At 45.1% G+C, this 19737-nt stretch overlaps 2 protein-coding genes across 11 annotated transcripts in view; one reads left to right on the forward strand and one right to left on the reverse strand.

The window, feature by feature from the left end:
- Positions 1-437, forward strand: part of B3GAT2 (beta-1,3-glucuronyltransferase 2) — a 48859-nt gene extending 48422 nt beyond the window's left edge. The window contains exon 4 of the mRNA XM_036916220.2: positions 49-437. Within this exon, the coding sequence (XP_036772115.2) occupies positions 49-135 (87 nt within the window). The 3' untranslated portion in view covers positions 136-437. The remainder of the gene's footprint in view (positions 1-48) is intronic.
- An 87-nt stretch (positions 438-524) lies between these two features.
- SMAP1 (small ArfGAP 1) overlaps positions 525-19737 on the reverse strand; it is a 198570-nt gene continuing 179357 nt past the window's right edge. For 8 of the 10 annotated variants that reach the window (XM_036916215.2, XM_036916213.2, XM_036916211.2 and 5 more), the window contains 5 exons: positions 19284-19374; positions 8647-8774; positions 4203-4374; positions 3081-3367; positions 525-1474 (listed from right to left, as the gene is read on the reverse strand). In XM_036916215.2, the coding sequence (XP_036772110.2) occupies positions 1340-1474; positions 3081-3367; positions 4203-4374; positions 8647-8774; positions 19284-19374 (813 nt within the window). In that variant the 3' untranslated portion in view covers positions 525-1339. The remainder of the gene's footprint in view (positions 1475-3080; positions 3368-4202; positions 4375-8646; positions 8775-19283; positions 19375-19737) is intronic. The other 2 variants (XM_036916216.2, XM_036916212.2) reach the window with 1 other exon arrangement.

Below are 19737 nucleotides of genomic sequence, written 5' to 3' on the forward strand. Positions count from 1 at the left end.
CCAACGCCCGCGCTGAGCAACTGCCCACAGGCTCTCCTCCCCTTCCAGGTCCTCGTGTGGCACACTCGGACAGAGAAGGTCAACCTGGCCAACGAACCCAAGTACCACCTGGACACAGTGAGAATTGAGGTATAAAACAGAAGCAGCACTGGGGCGCCTGCCTGGCCGGCGGTCACCCCACTGCAGGGCCCCAGCCAGCAGGCCTGTCTGCACCAGCTGCTCCGCTAGGCTCACAGGGTGGTGTGGCTCGTATGTTTTCTTTCATTTGTTCTGCATGTTTTCCAAGCAATTAAACTGAAGAGCCCTGCATAGCACCGCCAAGGCTATATGCCGTTCTGTACCTTACACACTTTTCTCATTTGTTCCCATTTGGCCTTATAATTGACAAAACTGAACAGGTTTTAGAAACAAACAGGTGATTAGCATTTTGTCAACTTAATGTTCTCAATTCCTAACTTTGCAATGTTCATCTTTATAAGGTTGATCAGTATACATCATAGGAAATAAAACCCACAGAAAAAAGGTCTATGGAGTCATCTGTTTAATAGAGGGCTATAACATTTTGTCGATACTAGGCACCATAAAATGTAAACACAATTACTGTCATAAACCTGGAGATGCCTTCAAGGCCTGAAGTGGCTTTGTTTAGTTACCCTGTTTGCATATAGTGCAGAGAAAGGTCTTCACGTTAAGCACTATGTACATAAGAAGAGATCCAAATTACAAGGGAGGCAGATAAAATTTGAATTCTTTCAACATTCGTTAAGCTCAGTTTTGTAGTAACATCCAGGTTTATCTTCCTTTCACTAACCAGGTTCCCTGTTACGGACATCATAACAACAGCACAGTGACATGTACGATGAAATAAAAGAATTTTGATACTAGAAAACAGTGCTCAGTGGTACATTTACATTCTATTTATAGCATTAAACATTTGATCATATAGTACCTTCCTACAGGATTACTGGCTAATCTGGGGGTGGGGTGTATACTGTCAGAGGTATTACTAACAAACATGATAACTACTTCCCTTAGATGCAAACCTTAGAGCTATAATTGTATCCAGAGTAAAACTGATTATGCACGTTGGCTGAGCAGCTTCTCCAACATAGTTTATGAATCACAGGAAATGTGCGCACAGCTGCCTGGACATCAAATGGTTCTCAACCTGCTTTTCACCACACTTAATCAGTACAGACCAACACGGTCAATCAGGTGATTCTTAATATGAACAAATGGGGAAAAGGAAAAAAATGTATGTACATGAATAAATGGGAACTAGACGCATTTTAGCAGGAATGTCAGGCGGTAGATCCGGATGAAACGGGGGTGGTGGCACTCACTTCCACAACTGCGTGCTGAGCGTCTGCCCCGCCGCACTGCCTGCCCAGCCTGCAGCCGTGGGGGGCGGCGGCCCCAGGCCCGCCGCGGGGCTCCCGCTGCCGACGCTCATACCGGCCATCTGCTGATTCACCTGGGAAGCACACAATGGGCTTATCTTAAGAGGCTTACTTCACTTGTAACTCCTAATAGTTGCCCTATTTTATTAGAAACTGCCTTTATTTAAAGTTGACTCAAAGAGACAGTTAAGTTTAGTAGCAATTATAAGTATTTTCCATCAATGTGATAGAGCACCAGGGTAAAGCAGACCCCACCCCCATCCCCCACAGTCATTCTCTACGGAAGGTGGCGGCTACCCTGTTCCCTCAGTTTTTTTAGCACATTCTGTAAGGTGATCTCAATTTTTTGTCCCCAAAGATTAACCACAGCTGAAAACAGTACCAAAGTAACCTTTGATTCACATCTGGGCATGAGTCCATTCTAACTTTCACCAGGATATTGTTCTGTAACTGTTAAAGGACTAAGGCAAATCTAGAAAGTAAAATACTCTAAATTATATATATTCTGCTTTTATTAAATTCTTAAATAGTTTTTATGTAGTAAATAGTAAAAATGGTCACAAAGCATAAACTTTTTCTTAGTTAACCACATAAACATCTATAATTCTCATAAGCCTACACGTATTTTCCTTCCCAACCGGAATCACGTACGTGGACATAAGCAGTCTCACTTCCGAGACTGACGGTGAATAAGGACAGGCCAGATTCATCACGTCACCGATGCGGCCTCAGTGTCTGAAGGGGCAGATCACTTCCCATCTACCAGAGGATGTGTGAACCCCTTGGGGTGAGCCAGGGGAGTCCACTGCGGGGGTGCTGGAGAGAAGCGCCCCCTTCTGTGTGCCTGGAGTCGGGGCAGCATTAACCTCTTACCGGCTCCTCCAGCGCCTTGGCCTGAGCTGGGTGAGCTTCACTATTCTGGCTGCACAAAAGCTGTTACTGACATTTGGTACTGAGAGTCCCAGAGTAGCGACCAGTGTCGTGGAGGTACTCCTTTAAATCGTAATAGTAAAAGCATTCGTGGCCTATACAAGGGTTGTGCTAACGTAACCAACACCAGCAAAACACTATGGCCTCTTCCCTTTATGCTTTCAAGGGAGAAGAGCTGCCCAGGACAGAACCCACGGTCACAAAGATGCTGGAGGAACATCAGAGAGGAGGCGTCAAGGGAAGGGCTTCTGTCCACAGGGTCCGAGAGGAGAGGGGCCCTTGAAGGTCATTCCTGGGCTCTCAACTAACTTAGGCAGAAATAGGATTTTATGTTCTGAGGTGACTTCGGTGACAAATAATGAATGGGCTTATTCATATCTTACGGGAATTCTTGAACTAGTGGGGTATTCTTTTTAAACATAAACACAATTTATAGGATAAGTGAAAGGAAATCCAACTTCACAGTTTTTGAACAAGAAGATTTTTTTTTCAGCCCACGGGCAGATTACAGCTGCTGTAACCTGCAATGAAAAAATGCTTACCACTCATGACAGAACATTGTGTATGAAGGTACATCACAGCAAATGGGCTGTCGTCCCTGCACAAAGTCTCCACACAGTTTTGACTTTACACATTACCCCTACTCAATTCTTTCTACCAGACTGTTAGATTTAAATAGAAAAAAACGGCACTTAGAAAATCCATCTCGTTTCTCTGAAACGGAGAGGCCAGAGAGCAAAGCCCCCCTACCTGTGAGAGGTTCCACTGGCCGAATGCACTCTGCGCTGCGCCCATCTGTGCCCCCATGCCTCCTTGGGGGCCAACCACAGTTTGAGGAAGGGGCGTGGCACCAGTCTGTGCACTTCCCAGGAACCCGTTGGGCATGGGCATGCCCACCAGCATGTTCGTGCTCTGCCCCATCACGTTTCCCATCAGGCCCGGGGCTGCAGGCACAGGCACGCCCATGGACGGAAAGGCTTGAAATCCCGCCGGTGCTTGTGAGGTAAATGGCATGCCTGTGGGTCCCATAAACACACCTGTGCAGGAGACCCATGAAAAGAAAATGAACAGGGCTGTGGTCAGCAGCAGCACTCACCCTATAACCACAGGAAAAGGACGCTGTCTTTCTGAACTATCCACAGAAAACTTGAACTGCTCAGACCAACTCACACACCTTGTGAGGTGGTTACTTCCAAAATGCAGACCAATCAGTTAGGAACGTGAGCAAATCTGATTATAACCAAGTCTTATGCAGTAGCTACACAGAGAGTATCTACACTGGGCAGCACACACGCCAACCCTGCTGGGCTGCACCACCGGCCTCCCGCTACCAGACACATGGCTGAGAGTTGACTGTGCTGGCTTTACAGAAGCAGATGGGATGTCATATAATTTCAGCTCATAAATGAAAGGCAGCTCATTATTTTAGAGGCCAAGGTCTAACAGAGTAAAACTGTGTAAACAATATACCTTATTGTGCTAGTATTTCATTATAAATGCAAAAAAAAACCCAAAAGCTTTTTGGAATTTATGTGATAATTCAGACTCCTTATTTACCTACAGAGAAAATACTGTATACAAAGTTATAAACTCCATGCAAGTCAAGTTTGAATAATTCTTCAAAGATAATCCACATCCTATAGGCTTGTGAAAGAACATTAAGTGATAGGTGAACAGCTTGTTAATTCTGAATAGTTTTGTGAATCCTATACATGCTTGTTAATTCTAATGTTTCAGTTTTGTAGTTGTGTAAATTTCAACAGAAGCACCCACTACACAGAAAAACAGGGAAGAAATACAATATTATAACCACAAAGGATATACTTCTAGCCATCACAGCAATTCCTGAAAGCAGATTTTCAAAAGCATTACCAGGAGCGCTCTGCTGCCGCATGGCCCCCGCACCATACAGAGACAGGATGGAGTCCATGGAGAGCTGTTTCTTTGCCACCTCGTCTGACTTTGCAATTTGCTCGCCGAACAGATCCAGATCGCCAGTGGTTACTATAGACAGAGTGGCAGCGGCTGGTACAGAGGATGTCCCCTGAGACAGACACCAAAATAAGCCGTCCAGTTCTGCATACTAATAACAGCTCATCCGTTAGGTAAAATCCAACTCAGATTTTGAAATTTAAAACTAAAACGATTGTAGCAGGTAAAATGGTGACATTAAAAAGGATCATTGACAAGCCCACACAGAAACATCCAGAATAAAAGTATGTATCCTACGTGTTGAATCTGTAAATATAAAAGAGGTAAACTGAAGCTCTTTCCTAATGAATTAAATCTTCCTGCTGGGCTGACGCTGAGTCTCCGCCCCTTATACCACGACCACCTCCCTGGGCAGCTGCCCCCCCAAGTGACCGCTACGCCTTGGAATAGAGAACAGTCCTCCCGCTATGGCAGACTCGAGAGGCCTGCAAAGGCTGAGATGCTTCTCTTAAAAAAAAAAATTGTTTTTCAAAAGCTGCACTTTGATATTTTTATAAACCTAATCTAGATCAGTTTCAACCACATCAGAATGCTCCTAGTCCAGAATGAAGTCCGCACAGCAAGACTTCCACCACCTACACTCAATGGTATCTTGCACTTCACTTTTGGACAAGGGGCAAATGAGCATAAATATAAATAAACATGCAGATATTTAATACAAAACAAAACTTTTCACTTTATCTCCAATATCCAGTACACAGTATCATACAATCACATTCACGTCTGTCTATGTGGAATTGTTTCAAATAATTAAGTATTTCAGAGAATTCTGTGAAGACTGGTGGTAACTGGGTAAAAGTCTTCTTCAACTACAGGATAAGATAAATAGTAAGAAGAAGTTAAAAGACCATGTATACGATTTGCCTTGAACTTTTAAAAAATATTTCAAATGTTTAACATGTTTGGCTAAAAACCTTTCAATAAACTTCCACCCAAGCAAACGCACTCACAAACTAATTTAGGGAGGACAGTATTTTGAATCTGACTTAAGAATTAAGCAAGAATTTTGAGATAGACAAACAACTTAATTTTGCAAAAGATGTGAAATGTGTGAGCAACTGGACGTGGCAGAATACTGGATGTAACAGTGCCTGGGGAAAAGCTGTCTGCCTGCCAGCAAGGAAGCAGAGGACTGCAGGGGCTAAGGGCGAGGGCTCCGGGGCCAGCCGGCCGGGACCCTGAGACTGTCCCCGACCCTCTGTACTGTCCCGCCTCTGTAGAACGGGGTGAGGCCACCTACCTTACAGAGCTGCCCGATGCCCGCCGGGAGTATCTGCACCACGGCAGGGTCACGAGCACTGTGTACTTCAAGGTTGTTACATAAGAAAGCAACCAGCCCACTAAGTGACCTCTGCATTGTGTTTTTAGTTTTTGTTCAAGCTAAGAAGCTGCTCAAAACACCAGGTCTATTCCCTGACCCCAAAGTGGCGGGAAGCTGCTGCCCCAGTCCCCTCTTGGGGCAGCCTAATGGTCACATGCTTGAACTGTGTGGATTTCTTCTGAAGAAGGCAGGTAACACAGAACATCACCCCAACACGGACAGTCCCAAAATCCAAACTCAACAGCACGACTAGGAAGCCCATGCCCACTCATCAGGATTCCTATTCTCCATTTGCTGGACTACAACTCCCGGATAAAGGAACTTTCTCCTTCAGGTTATACCTCAGGAGGCTGCAGGACCGCTAACCAGAGGCTCCATGGGTCTGCGATCCTAGCACTGTGCCAGGACAGGGTACAGCCCTTGGGCAGGTCCCCGCACTGCGGGCGGAGGCCTGTCACAGACGAACAGGGAAGGGACGGCTTCTCCATGTCACTTTTGGGGACTCTGGAATGGCTCCCCTTAACCTTCAATACACACGTACACCACAGTCAGCGCGTATTTCTAACCCCCTTAGGAAGACCAGCCAGCCAGGCAGGGGAAGCAGACAGTAAAACCTAGCTCATATTCACATGAGTAGGAAAATGTCTCCTACTAGAATCTGTCCTATGCTTAGAAGATAAAATCAAGAGTGAAAGAATATAGAGTTCAGAGTAATTCCAACTGGTGTCCAATCACTTTCACATAATAAAGATCCACTGAAATTAGTAAATTAAATAATCCCAATATATGCATAAGTGGTATACTTTAACCTGCCTTCTCACTCCATTGTCAAAGGTATTTTGAAAACGTATCTATCCGGCTTTTAATCTTTACATAAATTTTAGATAAAAGATAATTCTGCTCACCAAATATTTACAGGGCTCAATACAACTGGCACAATTTTGGTCCAAAAATGATGTTCAAGAAAAACATTAGCTGTGCCATGTCATCAGTTACTGGTGCAGAATGGCCACCGCACGGAGGCCAGACCGATTCCCCACTAGCAGGGCCCCAGCCCTGCCACGGCGCTGCTTCAGCGGCAAATCAAGCCTGCCCTCACTGCCCTGCCCGTCGACAGGACGCCCAGGGCACAGAAGCCACGGACTTAGACTCTCCGAGCAGCTGCAAGGCAACTCCCGTGCTCCAGTGGAATCTACAGAAGTCTAGCAGATAAAGCAGCCTTGCTAAGAAATGCTAGACCAAAAGAAATTGCTTTTCATGCTCAGTTTGTCAAATATCCTAAATACTTCTTTCTACAGCCACAATATTGGCCTTAGACAATTTTATTATCACATGCATACCCATGTCTGCACAAATTCATGAGGTAATTAATGTTAATTGAAACAATAGCAGCAACATTTAATCCCTCAGTTTATGTGTTGGGGAAGGGAGAAGAGGCAGCAAGTCCACAAAACAAAGCTATCTTTTCTGAAAATAAACATTAATGATGCAGATAATTTTGATAAAGATCCATTTAAACCAATTATTCCTAAGAAATCTATTTCCTCAATTCTAGTGGTAATTATACAATGACTATCATAGTAACAACAAATATGTGTAATAAAGATATATGAAGTTAGTAAGCCAGGTTCCTTCTTATAAAAACCTTCCACCTAGATGACTCCCATTTGGCTCCATTTTTCTAAAGAATAACACATGTTTTTACTTTAAAGATTATGCTGTACTGAAACAAACTGGTTGTTTTATTTGTAAAATATAAATTTAGAACAGAATCTTGAAGTTGTATGCTTAAACACGAACCCGGATATCTGAAAGTTCATCTTTTCACTTTAAAGAAAGCTAAATGCTCCATGGCATCACTTACATGTGGAATTCAAAAAAATTGAAAAAAAAAAAAAAAAAGAAGCCTAACTCACAAAAACACAGAGTGGTGGCTGCAGGTGGGGGAATTACAAGGAGGCTGGTGAAAGGAACAAACCTTCAGGTGCTGGATGAGTACGGTCTGGTCTGAGCATCTATGTATACGGCATGGTGACTGTAGCTCATTACACTGTATGACTTAAATTTGCTAAGAAAGTAGAACTTAAGTGTTCTCACCGAAAAAAAAAAAAAAAAGCAAACGTGAGGGGGAGGACTGTGCTGGCCACCTTGATAGTTGGCGGGGGCCTTTCACAGCACACACATGCATCAAGTCACTGGTTCATGCATGTTAAATATATTACAATTTTACTTACCAGCTATACCTCAATAAAGCTTAAAGAATATTCAAAAATTCTAATTTGCAACTTTAAAAAAGGAATAAAGGCCAACAGAAGAAATTCCATAAGGAGGCAATTCAAAATTTTTTTACCATTCATACTGTAAAAAGAATCCTGATCACTAATACCATGTTACAAATAGTTTTTTAAAAACTCATTGAAACAAAAAAGCAAGGTAGGTTTTAAGGTTACCTTAAAACAATTTATCTTCATAAAAAAGGATATAAGTACAAAAGTTGCTATAATTTGTTATTCTGTTTTCTTGAAACTAAGAGTAAATAAACACTGTGTTGGGGATGGCTAATAGAATGTAAGGAAAGAACCCCTGGCTTCTCAGCAATGTACACACACCCAGTTTAAAAACCTCTGAGGTAAGTGACCTTGTTGATCTCAGTCCAGGCTGAAATACTCCACGTTTCTCCTCTTGTTCATTCTAAACACTGCTGTTTGCCTACAGCAAGAGTCAGCAAACATGGGATAGTGACTATTTAGGCTTTGTGGGTGACGGAGCATCTGTTGCTACTGTTCAACTTGCTCCTGTAGTGTGAAGCGGCCACAGGAGGCCTGTGAACAAATGGGGCGGCCTTGTTCCAATACAACTTGGTTTGCAAAACCAGGCTGCAGACTAAAGAACAGGCTTTCAAATCAGCGACCGCTCAGAAATAATTTTCAAAATTGAAACTATGAAATTATTTTTAAATAATAATAAGCAGTGATCATGCAAAATCATCTTCTTACCACATACCTGACCCGGGGGCGTGGCAGTTGCAGGTAAGGGGTTAGAAATCATTGGTCCAAAGATGTCCAGATCATCGTTCAGGGCTGGCACTGTGGCTGTGTTCCCATTAGTCACTGGTGCCTCTGCAGGGCCATCTCAAAAGAAAACAGGTTCTCATCTTAAAGTAGAATCTCAAAAATTACTTGACAACGGCATTATTTTAAAAAGTAATAAATGGTTAAAAAAAGAATACTTTTATGAACTGTGTCTTTCAGAAATTTTAAGTCTCTTCTAATAGTACATTATCCTATACTAAGAATATTTACTTATTTATACTTTCAAATCTAAACCCTGTTTGGTATCCAGCAGTATTATCTAATCTGTAAAATAACAATGCAATAGTTTATTTGGTCTTTGATATCTTATTTTAACCGTACCAAGCCTGAACACACACACACACACAATCTTTATAATGATGCTCTGGGAAAGGTACTATTAATTACCCTCACTTACAGATGGCAAACAAAGTTTAACTTGTCCAGTGTCAGAGAGCTACACCCAAAACCTTACATTATAATCTTACTCGATTTTTACTATAAAAGCAACATTCTTATTGTAAAGAAAATGGAAATTTCTGACCAGGATACTTGCCTGGCCTTAACATCGCCCATCGTGCACTTAAGGAGCCTGTTTGAATATATTTATGGGCAGCAGGCTGTTTGCTGTGGACAGCGGCTGGTCAGTCAGGGGAGCACCAGGAAGGGCTGAGAGGAAACACCCATTCTCTCTCCCAGTTCCCAGCATGCAGTCAAGCATCCGCAGGTCACAGGAGACCCACCCACAGGGTTGCTCCCAATGCTGGAGGTGGGGAAGGGGGAAGGGGCAAGGGAGGGAAGAGGAGAGGCAGAGCGCTGACAATGAGGGGAGTCGTGGAACCCTGGTGCTAGGAGAGCGTTAGGCCTGCATTGGGACGCAGGAGAGACGGGGCTGTCTTTGCTGCTTGCACACAGCTGGGTGGCCACAGTGAGAATTAACGGGGCATGAACACCTTTTAACACCCCCAACTTGCCCTTGTCCTTATTCAGTCTGATCGAATGCATAGTGAACTTGCCCAGAGCAAGACACCCCTCTCCTCTGGAAGCAACACTTGTAAAAGATTCAAATTGCTAGAAGTTCCCCACCATGGATGTTGGTAATGGTGGCACAATATGTGAATGTACTTAATGCCACTAAACTGTAAAACTGGTCGAAATGGTAATGTTATGTGCATTTCACCAAAAAGCATACCTACCATATATTTTCTATACTTACAAACACATATGCTTATAAACATGCATAAAACAACATATATGTAAAAATACATTATAAAAATGGTTTTAAATTGGGTATGCAGGGGGAACTGCATTCTGTGATATTACATGGACCTCCAATAAATTCTTTATTCAGTCCTTCACTCCTGGGCATTTAGGTTGTTCCCAGACCTCCACCATGATGGTAAATGCCCTCAGTCCTATGACACCCACACAGTTCGATTCCTTCACTGCAAGGTGACATGACTTCTATTTCTGCTACCCCCTGGAACAGCTCCATTCTCTTATGACATTAAAAAAATAAATTCAAAACTGGCCTTTTGAAATCTCAGAAGGGTACTCCTCACAGAGGAAGTCGGGCTCTCTCTGTACCCCCCTACCACAGCCAGCGGGGCTGCTGGGAAAGTCAGCTCCTGCTGTGAGCCCAGGGGTCTCTGGAAACCGTTAGACTGAGACAGAGGCAGCACCTGCCCAGGAGAACAATCTCTGCCACCAGGCTGACACTGCACTCCAGTGGTTGGGGAAGCTTTTCCTTCTGTAAAAACCTAAGGTAAGGAACTTTCTCTCAGGCCTGACCAAGGTCTCCTGTCCAGCCTTGAGATGGACACAGGTGGCTCTTCTCTGCTCTCACATCTATGACATACTGGCCCGCTTTTCTCTCTGCCCGTCTTCTCCATATGATCTCCTAACATGATGGATGTCACCCCATCAGTTTTCCTTGCTACTAAAAAGCTAAGCATTCACAGAACTGTTGAAAAACAACAACTTCCCAGCCTTGCAAATCAGTAAATACAAGTTCCCAATGGGTTTTAATGTTGGCTAATTTGACTTACTACTTTTGGCAAGCTAAACAATTCTTTAAAAAGAATTGTTTCAATTAGTTTTGAAGGTTGTGTCTTTGATTGTCAGTATTCAAAGGGCAGTTACAAAATACTTACCATTACAAACATCATGTTTCCTAGGCATTTTTAAAGAATGTTTGCAGGTTACCATTTTCATCTCCATTTTAGAAGGTGGTCAGGGCATCTCCTTCCACTGACTCCAGTCACAGAAAACAGGGTGGAGCGTGAGTCAAAGGCAAGTTCAAGGTCGCCTCCCTAGTTAAGTAGCCATGTCGCTCTAGAGTGGAGTCTGCTGAGTAGTGAGTGCTCTTTATTTAAAACCACATTTCACCAAAAGTTGTGTGATTACAATCATACCTAATTATAAAGAAAACACTTAAAATTCTGAAAATTAAACCAACTTTCCAGCAGTTTACAGTTACTTGTACTAAGAGAAGCAGGGACAGCCGCTGAGAGGATGTCACAGTTCCTCATCTCCCAAGCCCACTGTGTTTTCTCCACTGGCAGTGAGGGATCTGGGTGGGTGAAAGCCACTGGCCTGAGGGAGGCAGGCACAGGCTCTCATCAGCCCTGGGTCACAGGAGCGTTCACGAGTCACTGCGAGGTCACTGCGTCCTTTTGGTCAAGGATCCACCGGCTGCACAGTCTTTGCCAGCTGCACACACACTCAGAAGCCACAAAAGCAGCAATACTGAGATGCTGACGATGGTTTTTCACACAAATGTAATTTTAAAACTTAGAAAGAACAAGGCTTACTCAAATTAAGTGGTTTAAATAATGTAACTGCCATTAAGAAAAATATTTAAATCCACACGGGTTACATTTTGGGTTCAAAATCTCATGCACGTGCATGTGCGCAAACCCCCCCACCCCAATGGAAACCTCTTCTTCCATGACAAAGGGAACCGCAGATCCGCCCGCACAGTACCTTCCGCGAGAGAAGTGGATGTCTGTGCAAAGACCTAATCAGAATTCACCACAGACCGCGGGTGACCACGTGCTCCTGGCGGCAGCCCCGTCATCAGTGTGCAGGAACAGCAGTTGGCGGACAATAAAAATAATGGCAGACCCAGAGTACAAGAAAAGCCTAAGGCAAATGGAAGAAATGTAGCTGGAGACAACATCCTAAAGGACGATAATGAAGCACAAAGGACCCCTTGAAAAGCAATGAGCAAACAGAAGAAATTAGGACAACGCAGTGAAATGAAGGAATTTCAATCTGAGCGGCAAGGCAGCAAGCCTGCCGTGAGCTGCTCTGCTCGTGGGGAGCTATTCTCTTTCTACGTTACTTCAAGATTCCAGACTAGTGTTTTATCTGAAACTCAGTTGGTAGATGAGTGGTTTAAACTGCACACATACAGAAATTCACAAGGAAAGGTTAAAGTGTTCTGAGCTGAAGAAAAGTTGTTAAAAAGCAGTGCTACATGACATATGAACAGAAGGCACCCAGCACGCATTTCCTGGCCACGTTTGCATTATGACGCTGACAGATGCTTAGAAAGCAGGTAACATTTCAAATATGACAAAGTCACGAGGGCCAGTCTCCTTCATCCAGAAATGCTCAATACGGTGCCAGAGACTCTCAACTCCATTACTTGGGGTTAGATCACAGCTCTTCCGACACCAAGAATCCAAATGAGTAAACAAAGTATTCAAAACACTAGTGTCTTCTTGGCCCATTCCAAGTACCTCTGAACGATAGTTCATAAACTATTAAGGAAAAAAACATATAACACTCTGCAGTTTCATAACACATGTTAAACACTATTAATTTTATTTAAGTTCCAACTGCCAGGTATTCTGGACAATGCTCTCTATAAAGCACCTCAGTTTAATCCTCGCATCACCTCAAGAGTTTTACAGCAAGTTTAAGATTTCAACGGAGGTCTGGAGGAGCACCTGGGAGGCTCAGCTGCGACAACCGGTCTGAATGCTTCTCCTGGTGCGTCCACGCGGAACCACGTGCCCCTTTCGCACGGAGATTAAAACTGGCCGTGCGCCAGTGACCCGACCCGGTAAAGGCACCTGCGGGCGGGCCGACGGCATTGCCGGCCACACAGCACGCGGCCCGGCTCCCCGCCTCCCGGGGCTGTGACATCCGAGCCCGGTTCCGCGGCCGGCTGTCCCTACCCCCGCCTGCGCGGTCGGGCCTGCGACCCTCCCTCCCCAGGGCCAGGACCCAAACGGCGGCCCGCCCAAGAGCCGTCATGTGAACGGCGGCTGGGCGCCCTGGGACGGCCCCAGGCCTCCTGGATTCAGCGCTCGGCACACAGCAGCGCCACGTCGCCGCCTGGGGACTCGGGATGCCTGACCACCAGACTGTCGGGGGGTTTCTTGGCGACAGCAGAGCCGTGGTGGGAAACAACAGGCGGGGCACCCGGCTCCCCTTCCGCTGGGAGAGGTGAATCCATGCCGCCGTTTCTGAACAGTGCCGCGGTCCGGGCACAAAGCCCTCCCCACTCCGCGGGCCCCGCCCTCCTTCACCAGCGCCCCCTGCGGTCCCGGCCGACGGCTGTGTCTGGGGAGCGCTCCCCCTCGAGTCCAGGGAGGACCCGGCGGCCGGCACCCTCGTGGGCTCGCTTCCCGTGTCTGCAGCCTGGGCGTCCCCAGGACGGCCCGCCTCGGGGGTCACCGCCGCTTCCGGAATGGCCGCCTGCGCGGGGCTGCCTCCCTCCGGCCCCTCCCCGAGTCGGAAGCACGCCCTCCAGAGCCACCAGCTACTGCCCCGGTCGCACCCCCGGCGGTGGGCGCCGGGGGCGGCGCTCGTCCGGGCGGGGGCTCCTCTCCCCACCGACCTGCTCACTCTAAGGCGCCCCCCGGAACGCGGACGGTGCTCGCGGTAAGGCTGCACGGTACCAAAACAAAACCCACCCCATCTGCCCCTCCTCTGACCAGCAGCAGCAAGGTTACCTTCGAACTGAGGTAAATAAAATCTGAATTAGAAATTTTAGCATTTTTTCCAGATTCTCACACACGCACGCACGCACGCACGCAGCTGCATCCTCTGGTACTTACTAGAGCTCCGTGACCTCTGCTGGTGCTCAACAAATACTCACTGAACTAACTCATCCTTCATTTGAATGTCAGAGGCATTAGCTGGCTATAATCTATTTGCATAAGTAATAAAAAATGTCAAAGAGCAACATGAGATTTTATGTATTATTGATCTAGTTTAAGGCAGGTTAAGACCGTGACAAGTAGACGGATGCTGTTTTCCATGACCGTTTCCAACTGGGCGTGAACACTCAGCCCTGAGCACACCCTTGTTACAGTGGACACTGCCAAGCCCGGCTCCTCCTCTGGGACCCCCGAAGCGTCACACCACCGGGGGAGGAATCCGGCGCGAGCAGCCCCGACGGAAGAGGGGGAGGGCCGCCCCAGGAGCCCGAGGTGGGGTGTGCGAGCGCTCCTTCTTCTTAAAGCGGTATGAACCTTCATGTTGCTCAAACAACCGTTTGATTTTCTACTCAAGAAAACATGTAAAGCTTCTTCCTTAATAAAAATGCTATTAGGAATTCCTTTGTATCAAAACACATGACTTGTTTTATGAAATAGAACAGACTCCCATGTGTGTAACTTTGCAAACTCAAGTCATAAATTCTTTTTAAACCATATTCAAATTTTAAGCTTCAAACTGTTTTCAAATGCTAAGAAAATAAACTGACAGAGTTAAGGGAAACTATTTTTTTTCTTCCTGCTACCTAGGTGGCATTTAGGCTAACTTACTAAAATGCTTCAGTGGCCTTAAAGGTGGTCTGAACCCTCTCGCTGTCCCGGCTTCCGAGCCCGTCCACGCTGCACACGCCTGCCGTCAGGCCAGCTGGGGGGAGGGGGCTGCCCTTGCAAATGGCACCGCAGTGCTGCTGAGAGGAACCCTGTGGCGCTTCGCCTTCTGGGAGACACACACGCTGACTCAGAGCTCTGATGGCATAGAAATGAGTTAAACTTCACACACACACACACACACACACACACACACAGACACACACACTTCTGTAGGATTTTATAGCCTCACAAGAAATATGAAATGAAACCAAATTGAATAAAACAAAACTCCTTTTAAATGTTTAATAAATGGTGACAGACTAAGTTTCTTTGAGGCCCTCCCATTTCCTCTGTGTTTTTTAGGGAGCTACAAATCCCCCACAGGCCAAAGACTGGGCTTCCCAGCAGGAGTCCCGAGGTCAGCATCGTTCCAACCTGTCCCCTGCTCATCCCTTCAAGGCCCAAACGTGTCCTGCTGGTCTCTGACCTGGGGTCAAGGTCATGGCCCCAGCACAGCACCATGCGAGATTTCTGTGCTGTCTGCTTCATGTTTTATTCATTCATTTATATTATGCCCATCAACTACTTCCAATTTCCAGATGAAAATGCCAGAACCCGAGCCAGTGTCCTGCCTCTGAATCCAGTGTTCCTCTCAGCACACAGTGCCATCAGCTGTCAGTCTGGAAAACGGGCCTGAGGTCTGCTTCGCATGGCAACATGTCACCTGGTGGTCTTAGAGTACTATTTTCTATCAGAGATCAATGTAGTGTGATAGTTAAGAACATGAGCCTGACCCTGTAATCTCCTAGCTGAGTGACTTTGGGCAACTTACTTAGCCTCTCTGTTCATCAGTTTCTTCACCTGTAAAACGGAAATAATGATAGTTCACAAACTTCAGTGCAGTTGCAAAGATTCAGTGACTATTTGTAAAACTCAAAGCAGTGCCTAGCACACAGTAAGTGCTATCACCTAAGTGCTTCTTCAAGTACCAAGATAATAATTTAATACTCGTATCAAACACCTTGCTATGGTTCATCTTAAGAGCTGAGAATGGACTTTGGAGTTGGACCTAGGTTTGAATCCCAGTTATATCATCTACAAGCTTCTTAGAAGTCAACTTAAAAGTCAACTTTTAGAAGTTTAACTTTTGTTAGGTTCAATTTTCTTGTCTGTTAAAAAACGGTGGGGGGAGTGTGGGTGTGCGTGTGTAAAATACTCTGTGCCCTGAAAGGCTGCCTTAAGGATGAGGCGCTACAGATGCTAAGCCCCACACAGGTGCTTTCTGACGGCAAAGCCCACCCGATGCCCTCTCTCGAGGCTGAATATTGTTTTCCTAGCTTCCCTTGCAGCTAGAGTGAGGCTGTGTAATCCCCTTCTGACCTGGGGGCCCTGAGAACTCTGCTGGGGGCGTTGTCTAGGGAAAGTTTTCCTTCCTGAGAACAGAAACTTGTGAAGATAAACCACTCTTTGGACGGGATCCCGTGAGGAAGACGCGCTGGGAGCTGCACACGCGCTGGGAGCTGCACTGCCCACCTGCTGCCCATGAGGTCAAGGGCCTGAGACTGAGGCCAGGGCTGAGATGAAAAACTTTGAAACACACCCAAAGCTGTATATTCCCTTGAGCTTTTCAACTAAGAAAACACTGAGGGAATCTATCTATTTCTCTGTATAGTTCAGTATTTAAAATTAAACTCATGAATGTTTAGGAAGATATTTCCTTAGGTTAAAGTGGGTAAGCATGAGAATGATTTTATTTAAGTGGTGAGTGAGAGTCTCACTACCAAGTTCACGCGGATTCTTTGTGAGACGCCTCCTCACGCGGGAGGACGCCACCCTCCCAAACCCCCTGGGCGGCCCACCCCAGGCACCCACCTCCACACGCAGGGGTATCAGGAAGGTGAGCTGAAGAAAGGAGGTTTAGCTGAGTCACTATGTTGAAGGGAAAAAAAAAAAAAGCATGGACTCTCCAAAGCATCATTTAAAGGGAAGGCTGAGTCACCAAAAGCTGGCCTTAACTATTACCCGATGAGGAGGCTATTAAAAGTGATCCTGAACACAAACAGTAAACTTGGGATTCGTGGCTCACCACGGTCGTGTAACAACTAATTCTGTGGGGCTTTTTCAGTATTTTCTGCAAATGATTGAAGTAATGTCTGTTCTGGTCTCACTCACATGGGGACATGTGGTCAGTTTTGCATGACTATAAATCATAATTCAGAGCACCTGCTCCCTACACCCCACCGCGTTCACGGGGGAAAACCAGAGTCCCACTAGCAGGGGAGAGCAGGCTCACTTTGGGCAGCAGAAACACCGTCTGCTGTCGAAGGAAGACACATACAATCAATACTGACTCAGGACGACTGCTTGTTTTACTGAACACAAACAGTAAACTTGGGATTCTTCCTTTCAGGAGACCCGCAGGCCCATGAGTGGGAGGAAGAAACATTAACTGGTGCGGGCTCCGGGGTCCTCTGCCGGGCAGCACGGACGGCAGCAGCGAACTCTCACCGGCACCACAGCCAGGAGAGGGGTGCTGCCAACGCCACACCCTGGGGCGGACGGCACTGCCTTTGCGTTTGGGCAGTGGGAGGCAGGGAAACGTTTAAAGGAGCTTCGCAAACGATGACCCAATATGGCATATGCAGTTCCTAGTAATAACCAGGAAGGTAGAAAGCACATCAGAAGAAGTTCTGCAAGAGATGCCTCACTGACCAACAGACCTGAGAGTAAGAGAAATAAACGTGTTCATTGACACAAGCTGTTGAGCTCTCGGGTTATTCACTGTGCAACATCCCCACAGCAGCAGCTGAGCATACGAGGGTCAGATACTCCATTTGCCCACTAGACCCCATCCCCTCTTCCTTTCAAGACACGGCTACAGCAGTTTTTCAGCAGACTTGCCTCTTCTGCAGATTCATTCCCAAAGGTAAACATCCTATAATTTCAATTGGTCGGCAAATGCTTTTGGCTCTATCTTTAAAATATATCCACAACCTGATTACTTCTTGTAACCTCCAAGGCCACCACTAACGACTTTAAGCCGCTGTCATCTCTCACCTGTATTACCGTAATTGTTTCCTTACTGTCTTCCTGATTCCAGCCTTACTGTGTCCCTGCTACAATCTGTTTAACATAATAGCAACAGTAATTCTTTGAAAACGTAAGTCAGATTATGTACTTCTTTGCTCAAAACCCTGCAACGTATTTCTAGCACACCGAATAAAAGCCAAAGCGCTGTCCTCGTCCACCTGCCTCTCTCCCCAGCCCGACCCGACCCTCTGTCACCATCTCCCCAGACCACTCCCCACTGGCTGCCCCCTGCCCCTGCCATGCTCGCACACATCAACCTGCCGCCACACAGCCTTCAAAACTGAAATCCCCATTTTTGCTTTATTTTATCTATACACTTACTATATATTACCCATGATATATTTAACTAATTCATTTTCCCCCAGACAGAATGAAAGCTCCAGGTCAGATGTTTTTATCTGTTTGCTTTCATAGTATCTCCCTAGTGCCTCCAGTGGTCCCTGAACACACAGTAGACAATAAGTATTTCCTGATTCAATGAATGAGTATGCAGGATTAAAAAGTTTATATCTTACATTTCTAAGTTCTAAACTAATAATCCAGGCACTTAGACTGGAAGGGGAAGGCTGCAGTAAAGAGAAATGCGTATAGTTTCAGTAAGTTATTTTCTTACTTTGGTAATAAGTCTTTTCCCTTTTCTCTCACTTACAGCAAGAGAAATAAAACACAGAAATTGTAAGGCCTAGAATTCAACATGGTTATATTTAGAGTCCCTGGACTGAAGTCCTACTTTTAAAATTACAGTTATTTTTTATATTTCTAATATACTAATTTTCACCACCATAGAAGATTTTACCTATAGGGAGTATATTTACATGATATACCAGTTTCTTAAGAAATGAATAAAACATTCAACTGTAAATCTTACTACAGAAAACAATGTACTGAGCAAGAACTAAGATCAATTCTCAGAAGAGCAGGTATGACATTCATCTCTCTTCCAACTATCTTTCATTCTTTCCCACATTAATTATTGCTCAGGGTTCAGATATCACTAAAAATAATCATTTCTGAATATATTTTAGAAAGAGGAGGAGAAAAATGCAGAAAGAGCTGACGTTTGTTGCAAGCACTCCTTGAATGGAGCCTGTTTACTTTACCAGCCAGACAACATGCACCTGTCAGCCATGAGAATAAATGATATTAAATTAAAATGAGCACTTCTTATTGTCACCAGACACATGAAATGAATCCAGCCACTAGAGCTTGGTATAAAGCATTTTGCTTCAGTTAACCAAAATCAAGTATGAATTTAAACCAGCACATTTTGCAGTAAGGCTACCCCTGAATCATCTTCCTAAGGGAGCCCCACCCCCCAATAAAACTGAAGAAATGGAAAGGAGAGGGTGGGGAAGGGAACCTATGCTCTCCAGAACGCTGAGCTGTCGCCTCTGTGAGGCCTGAGGATGACCGACGCTCTTCTTTCCCCAAGGAGCTCATTACTTGTGTTTCAGGGAAGGCAGTGCTGGCAGACACGAGCTCCCTTATTACAGATTTCCTCTTCTGTGGTAACTCAGCAAACTAACCCCACCGTTTCCAAATCCAGCTAACAGGTATCTTTTGGCATACTGCTAATAGAGCCGTTAGATCCATTTCAAGTAAAGGTGTCAGTTGTTCTCTAACTCTAATGGTGGCCTGTATATTTTTTATTACTTACCAAGTCCTAGAAGATCAACAGTGGGCTCTGGAGCTTTTTTAGGGCTGGTACTTTTTTTAGGCTCCAGTTGCTGATCTTCTTTCTTCTGCAGCTTTAAAGTAAATCAGATTGATTAATTTTTCTTAAGTCAAACAAGCCTTTTAAGCCCTAATTAGTTATGCATATCTTTAATAAAGTTAGCATAATAAAGTATATGAAGCATAATGTAATGAAGCCTAGAGCATTTATTATTATATAAAAAATAACATGATAAACTTTACATATTAGGACCCCAAAAGAGTGAGTATACAAGCTTAATGTAACTGTTCTTAATCATTTAAATCCTTCATGTGAAATTACAGGTTTTTTTAAGAACTGCATTTCATATTATAGTAACCCTTGAACAACACAGGTTTGGATTACACAGGTCCACTCCTCTGTGCATTATTTTCAAAAAATGTATTGGAAAATTCTT

The sequence above is a fragment of the Manis pentadactyla genome, chromosome 16 (assembly GCF_030020395.1).
Source record: "Manis pentadactyla isolate mManPen7 chromosome 16, mManPen7.hap1, whole genome shotgun sequence".
In the NCBI taxonomy this organism is placed as follows: Eukaryota; Metazoa; Chordata; class Mammalia; order Pholidota; family Manidae; genus Manis; species Manis pentadactyla.